This window comes from Phoxinus phoxinus, assembly GCF_949152265.1.
Source record: "Phoxinus phoxinus genome assembly, chromosome: 14".
Classification (NCBI taxonomy): domain Eukaryota; kingdom Metazoa; phylum Chordata; class Actinopteri; order Cypriniformes; family Leuciscidae; genus Phoxinus; species Phoxinus phoxinus.
In genome coordinates this window covers 35,018,901-35,026,400 of record NC_136889.1, presented here as the reverse complement: position 1 = coordinate 35,026,400, position 7,500 = coordinate 35,018,901, and the positions used below count along the sequence as shown (strand labels likewise).

Sequence of the window (7,500 nt, the reverse complement as noted above, 5' to 3'; positions counted from 1 at the left end):
TTTGAGAAAACACAGTTTTTTGTGTCCCTTTAAATGCAAATGAGCTGCTGCTCCCGGCACAGGGGGCGGAGCTTCAAGAGCTTGTGTGTGTGTGTGTGTGTGTGTTAGCAGCACCGATTACCTCACACACACGAACTGAACATGTAATAAACTTTTACCCCGTGATGTTGAAACCGGAGTCAGACAGTTGGAGAGACTCCAGAAGAGACACATGTAGAAGAACAGGACAGTTCTGAATGGTTAGTTGATAAATGTATGTAGCTGATGTTGAGTTATCTTAGTCATTGATTAGCATATTCTGTCTACAAATCGCATTCCCGGGGGAGGGGTTTATGTACATTTTATTTATTATTTATTTATTTATTATTTAGGAAGCTCGTGTGGTCCCTACCAGCCGTTTTGTTGTAGTCCGGCTTAAAAAGTGATTTGAACTGGCGTCTGGTTATGAGTCGACACACTGAATGAGCCGTGTGTGTGTGTGTGTGTGTGTGTGTGTGTGTGTGTGTGTGTGTGTGTCTCACCGCGAGCGGTCTGCAGTCGTCTCTCGGTCTCTCTGGACTCGTGTGTTCGGCAGATAGCGGTGGCCTCACAGCGGGAAGAGCTTCAGCTTGACCTGTGCAAACACACACAGCACTGACCCTCACACACACCCCGTGATTGGCTGCTGTGAGAGCGAGGGCTGACGGGAACACACACTCACCTGACGCTGCAGACTGCGCCGGCTTGATCTTCAGCTCTGCAGCTTCGGTCACGCTGCCGTTGGTCTGTGGAAGATGGTCAGGGGTCAGGGGTCAGGGGTCAGTTCGGCACGATTCACACACACAAAAACTAACAAAAAAACATGCTTTTCATCTCACAATTATGAGTTAGTTAGTACACAAGGTTAGTTAGTACGGAGGACAACTGAAAAACAGCGCTGGTTGTTCTCTCGATATTCGGCAACGACGAGATCCAAAGGCATGGGTGAAGGTATAATGCGTGTATTAATTAAATAATTTCGAAAAAAGCAGACAAACGGCTAGTAGTGACAGCAGCGGCAATCCACCTGTCACTCAAGTGGCCACGCCCTTAATTATGCAGAACTAAGGCTTAATGTAATTTAAACGGATGAGTTAAAAAAAATAATGCACCCCCTCACAGTCGTCATGAAGGGCAAAATTTGCTATATAGACCAAAAGCACTTTCTGCAGTTTAACATGCGGGTCTATGGGACTGAGTCTCTTCTGCAGCGCTCTCTAGTGGCCAGTGGAGGAACTGCAGTTTAACATGCGGGTCTATGGGACTGAGTCTCTTCTGCAGTGCTCTCTAGTGGCCAGTGGAGGAACTGCAGTTTAACATGCGGGTCTATGGGACTGAGTCTCTTCTGCAGTGCTCTCTAGTGGCCAGTGGAGGAACTGCAGTTTAACATGCGGGTCTATGGGACTGAGTCTCTTCTGCAGCCGCTCTCTAGTGGCCAGTGGAGGAACTGCAGTTTAACATGCGGGTCTATGGGACTGAGTCTCTTCTGCAGCCGCTCTCTAGTGGCCAGTGGAGGAACTGCAGTTTAACATGCGGGTCTATGGGACCGAGTCTCTTCTGCAGCCGCTCTAGTGGCCAGTGGAGGAACTGCAGTTTAACATGCGGGTCTATGGGACTGAGTCTCTTCTGCAGCGCTCTCTAGTGGCCAGTGGAGGAACTGCAGTTTAACATGCGGGTCTATGGGACTGAGTCTCTTCTGCAGCGCTCTCTAGTGGCCAGTGGAGGAACTGCAGTTTAACATGTGGGTCTATGGGACTGAGTCTCTTCTGCAGCGCTCTCTAGTGGCCAGTGGAGGAACTGCAGTTTAACATGCGGGTCTATGGGACTGAGTCTCTTCTGCAGCGCTCTCTAGTGGCCAGTGGAGGAACTGCAGTTTAACATGCGGGTCTATGGGACTGAGTCTCTTCTGCAGCGCTCTCTAGTGGCCAGTGGAGGAACTGCAGTTTAACATGCGGGTCTATGGGACTGAGTCTCTTCTGCAGCGCTCTCTAGTGGCCAGTGGAGGAACTGCAGTTTAACATGCGGGTCTATGGGACTGAGTCTCTTCTGCAGCGCACTCTAGTGGCCAGTGGAGGAACTGCAGTTTAACATGCGGGTCTATGGGACTGAGTCTCTTCTGCAGTGCTCGCTAGTGGCCAGTGGAGGAACTGCAGTTTAACATGTGGGTCTATGGGACTGAGTCTCTTCTGCAGCCGCTCTCTAGTGGCCAGTGGTGGAACTGCAGTTTAACATGCGGGTCTATGGGACTGAGTCTCTTCTGCAGCGCTCTCTAGTGGCCAGTGGAGGAACTGCAGTTTAACATGCGGGTCTATGGGACTGAGTCTCTTCTGCAGCCGCTCTCTAGTGGCCAGTGGAGGAACTGCAGTTTAACATGCAGGTCTATGGGACTGAGTCTCTTCTGCAGTGCTCGCTAGTGGCCAGTGGAGGAACTGCAGTTTAACATGCGGGTCTATGGGACTGAGTCTGTTCTGCAGCGCTCTCTAGTGGCCAGTGGAGGAACTGCAGTTTAACATGCGGGTCTATGGGACTGAGTCTCTTCTGCAGCCGCTCTCTAGTGGCCAGTGGAGGAACTGCAGTTTAACATGCAGGTCTATGGGACTGAGTCTCTTCTGCAGTGCTCGCTAGTGGCCAGTGGAGGAACTGCAGTTTAACATGCAGGTCTATGGGACTGAGTCTCTTCTGCAGCGCTCTCTAGTGGCCAGTGGAGGAACTGCAGTTTAACATGCAGGTCTATGGGACTGAGTCTCTTCTGCAGTGCTCGCTAGTGGCCAGTGGAGGAACTGCAGTTTAACATGCGGGTCTATGGGACCGAGTCTCTTCTGCAGCCGCTCTCTAGTGGCCAGTGGAGGAACTGCAGTTTAACATGTGGGTCTATGGGACTGAGTCTCTTCTGCAGCGCTCTCTAGTGGCCAGTGGAGGAACTGCAGTTTAACATGTGGGTCTATGGGACCGAGTCTCTTCTGCAGCGCTCTCTAGTGGCCAGTGGAGGAACTGCAGTTTAACATGTGGGTCTATGGGACCGAGTCTCTTCTGCAGCGCTCTCTAGTGGCCAGTGGAGGAACTGCAGTTTAACATGTGGGTCTATGGGACCGAGTCTCTTCTGCAGCCGCTCTCTAGTGGCCAGTGGAGGAACTGCAGTTTAACATGCGGGTCTATGGGACTGAGTCTCTTCTGCAGCCGCTCTCTAGTGGCCAGTGGAGGAACTGTAGTTTAACATGCGGGTCTATGGGACCGAGTCTCTTCTGCAGCGCTCTCTAGTGGCCAGTGGAGGAACTGCAGTTTAACATGCGGGTCTATGGGACTGAGTCTCTTCTGCAGCCGCTCTCTAGTGGCCAGTGGAGGAACTGCAGTTTAACATGCAGGTCTATGGGACTGAGTCTGTTCTGCAGCGCTCTCTAGTTGCCAGTGGAGGAACTGCAGTTTAACATGCGGGTCTATGGGACTGAGTCTGTTCTGCAGCGCTCTCTAGTGGCCAGTGGAGGAACTGCAGTTTAACATGCGGGTCTATGGGACTGAGTCTCTTCTGCAGCCGCTCTCTAGTGGCCAGTGGAGGAACTGCAGTTTAACATGCGGGTCTATGGGACCGAGTCTCTTCTGCAGCCGCTCTAGTGGCCAGTGGAGGAACTGCAGTTTAACATGCGGGTCTATGGGACTGAGTCTCTTCTGCAGCGCTCTCTAGTGGCCAGTGGAGGAACTGCAGTTTAACATGCGGGTCTATGGGACTGAGTCTCTTCTGCAGCGCTCTCTAGTGGCCAGTGGAGGAACTGCAGTTTAACATGTGGGTCTATGGGACTGAGTCTCTTCTGCAGCGCTCTCTAGTGGCCAGTGGAGGAACTGCAGTTTAACATGCGGGTCTATGGGACTGAGTCTCTTCTGCAGCGCTCTCTAGTGGCCAGTGGAGGAACTGCAGTTTAACATGCGGGTCTATGGGACTGAGTCTCTTCTGCAGCGCTCTCTAGTGGCCAGTGGAGGAACTGCAGTTTAACATGCGGGTCTATGGGACTGAGTCTCTTCTGCAGCGCTCTCTAGTGGCCAGTGGAGGAACTGCAGTTTAACATGCGGGTCTATGGGACTGAGTCTCTTCTGCAGCGCACTCTAGTGGCCAGTGGAGGAACTGCAGTTTAACATGCGGGTCTATGGGACTGAGTCTCTTCTGCAGCCGCTCTCTAGTGGCCAGTGGTGGAACTGCAGTTTAACATGCGGGTCTATGGGACTGAGTCTCTTCTGCAGCGCTCTCTAGTGGCCAGTGGAGGAACTGCAGTTTAACATGCGGGTCTATGGGACTGAGTCTCTTCTGCAGCCGCTCTCTAGTGGCCAGTGGAGGAACTGCAGTTTAACATGCAGGTCTATGGGACTGAGTCTGTTCTGCAGCGCTCTCTAGTGGCCAGTGGAGGAACTGCAGTTTAACATGCGGGTCTATGGGACTGAGTCTGTTCTGCAGCGCTCTCTAGTGGCCAGTGGAGGAACTGCAGTTTAACATGCGGGTCTATGGGACTGAGTCTCTTCTGCAGCCGCTCTCTAGTGGCCAGTGGAGGAACTGCAGTTTAACATGCAGGTCTATGGGACTGAGTCTCTTCTGCAGTGCTCGCTAGTGGCCAGTGGAGGAACTGCAGTTTAACATGCAGGTCTATGGGACTGAGTCTCTTCTGCAGCGCTCTCTAGTGGCCAGTGGAGGAACTGCAGTTTAACATGCAGGTCTATGGGACTGAGTCTCTTCTGCAGTGCTCGCTAGTGGCCAGTGGAGGAACTGCAGTTTAACATGCGGGTCTATGGGACCGAGTCTCTTCTGCAGCCGCTCTCTAGTGGCCAGTGGAGGAACTGCAGTTTAACATGTGGGTCTATGGGACTGAGTCTCTTCTGCAGCGCTCTCTAGTGGCCAGTGGAGGAACTGCAGTTTAACATGTGGGTCTATGGGACCGAGTCTCTTCTGCAGCGCTCTCTAGTGGCCAGTGGAGGAACTGCAGTTTAACATGTGGGTCTATGGGACCGAGTCTCTTCTGCAGCGCTCTCTAGTGGCCAGTGGAGGAACTGCAGTTTAACATGTGGGTCTATGGGACCGAGTCTCTTCTGCAGCCGCTCTCTAGTGGCCAGTGGAGGAACTGCAGTTTAACATGCGGGTCTATGGGACTGAGTCTCTTCTGCAGCCGCTCTCTAGTGGCCAGTGGAGGAACTGTAGTTTAACATGCGGGTCTATGGGACCGAGTCTCTTCTGCAGCGCTCTCTAGTGGCCAGTGGAGGAACTGCAGTTTAACATGCGGGTCTATGGGACTGAGTCTCTTCTGCAGCCGCTCTCTAGTGGCCAGTGGAGGAACTGCAGTTTAACATGCAGGTCTATGGGACTGAGTCTGTTCTGCAGCGCTCTCTAGTTGCCAGTGGAGGAACTGCAGTTTAACATGCGGGTCTATGGGACTGAGTCTGTTCTGCAGCGCTCTCTAGTGGCCAGTGGAGGAACTGCAGTTTAACATGCGGGTCTATGGGACTGAGTCTCTTCTGCAGCCGCTCTCTAGTGGCCAGTGGAGGAACTGCAGTTTAACATGCAGGTCTATGGGACTGAGTCTCTTCTGCAGTGCTCGCTAGTGGCCAGTGGAGGAACTGCAGTTTAACATGCAGGTCTATGGGACTGAGTCTCTTCTGCAGCGCTCTCTAGTGGCCAGTGGAGGAACTGCAGTTTAACATGCAGGTCTATGGGACTGAGTCTCTTCTGCAGTGCTCGCTAGTGGCCAGTGGAGGAACTGCAGTTTAACATGCGGGTCTATGGGACCGAGTCTCTTCTGCAGCCGCTCTCTAGTGGCCAGTGGAGGAACTGCAGTTTAACATGTGGGTCTATGGGACTGAGTCTCTTCTGCAGCGCTCTCTAGTGGCCAGTGGAGGAACTGCAGTTTAACATGTGGGTCTATGGGACCGAGTCTCTTCTGCAGCGCTCTCTAGTGGCCAGTGGAGGAACTGCAGTTTAACATGTGGGTCTATGGGACCGAGTCTCTTCTGCAGCGCTCTCTAGTGGCCAGTGGAGGAACTGTAGTTTAACATGCGGGTCTATGGGACTGAGTCTCTTCTGCAGCGCTCTCTAGTGGCCAGTGGAGGAACTGCAGTTTAACATGTGGGTCTATGGGACCGAGTCTCTTCTGCAGCGCTCTCTAGTGGCCAGTGGAGGAACTGCAGTTTAACTCACTCAGTGTCGGCTCACGAGAGACGGGAAGGTGCCGCTCGGCTGAAACGCATGACATGACTGACAGCAGAGAGACAGTGATCGGCACGTACTGTGTTGGTCTGCCGTGTCCCAGAATCCCCGGCGGTGTGGGTCTCACAGGAGTTTCCCAGAGGAGCGTCTGACAGACTGCTGGATGTGGAGGCCTGGTCCTCTCGCTCCTGCCTCCCGAGAGCCATCATCTCCAGGTCGTACTCCTGCTTGGACCTCCTGCGGGAACAACAGTACAGGGACTCGGGATCAGGACTTTCTTCAGTACAGAACATGAGATGATCATCCCACACACTCTTTTTCATATAATAAAGTGAATGGTCCTTCCTTCTCTCTCACTTCACTTCCTGTCCAACATAAACACACTCAAATCTAAAAAAATAGATTTTTTTTTGGCAAACCAAAAAATAAACCTTAAAACAAAAGGCGAATGAAGCTGTCAATCTCCAAAAATAACAAATCATGCTTTATTTCAGTAACATTTTTGTATTTTAATCTAATTTCCTAATACATTTTAATAGTATTTATTTTTATTCAGTTTCACTCTAACTGCAGCACAATAATGGTCATTTTATGTCCCGTTCGAACCGGTTTTTCCAGAACATTCTCAAGTCTCTTTTAATTTTTTTCCACACTCTATTTAATTTTTACACTTTACTTTTATAATCACTCAGATCTAGCGAATCCATTTCTCCAGATAGTCTCACACGTGTCCTCACTACACGCGCCGCGACGATTCTTCTGCGCCGTCGCGCTGGGTCAACAAGCACAAAGTGTGGCACTGATGATCTCAGGTGCTGTTTATGTGCTTTATCTAATGTTAAAAGCGTGTCATGTGACTGTGAATATCATTAGTGCTCCAGCTTTGAGCTGTAAAAGCAACACTGGATAATTCACCTCAGACCTTGAGATTAAACATGGAAACAAGAACGTTCAAACTGTGAACAAACAAGTGTGTTCTTTGAGAAAGATTGTTTTAGTAACTCAGTGGCCTATGTGTTTGAATAATGTTTAAATGGTGTAATATTTGTGAATTTGTTTATGTACTTCTCTATTTTCTTGCGAGTGCCGTCAGAATTTCTCTCTGGTGCCATGCACTCGCCGTGAGACTCCGCCCACATGCTGTTCTGATTGGCCGTGCACTCGCCGTGAGACTCCGCCCACACGCTGTTCTGATTGGCTGTGCACTCGCCGTGAGACTCCGCCCACATGCTGTTCTGATTGGCTGTGCACTCGCCGCGAGACTCCACCCACACACTGTTCTGATTGGCTGTGCACTCGCCGCG

The 7,500-nt window shown here is 51.2% G+C and overlaps 1 protein-coding gene across 3 annotated transcripts in view; it reads right to left on the bottom strand.

Annotated features, from left to right (window-relative positions):
* The window catches only part of cfap36 (cilia and flagella associated protein 36), a 31,472-nt gene that overhangs the window by 3,434 nt on the left and 20,538 nt on the right, over nt 1-7,500 (bottom strand). For all 3 annotated transcript variants that reach the window (XM_079634783.1, XM_079634784.1, XM_079634785.1), the window contains exons 6-8: nt 6,277-6,433; nt 701-764; nt 522-613 (exon numbers count right to left, since the gene is read on the bottom strand). In XM_079634783.1, the coding sequence (XP_079490909.1) occupies nt 522-613; nt 701-764; nt 6,277-6,433 (313 nt within the window). The remainder of the gene's footprint in view (nt 1-521; nt 614-700; nt 765-6,276; nt 6,434-7,500) is intronic.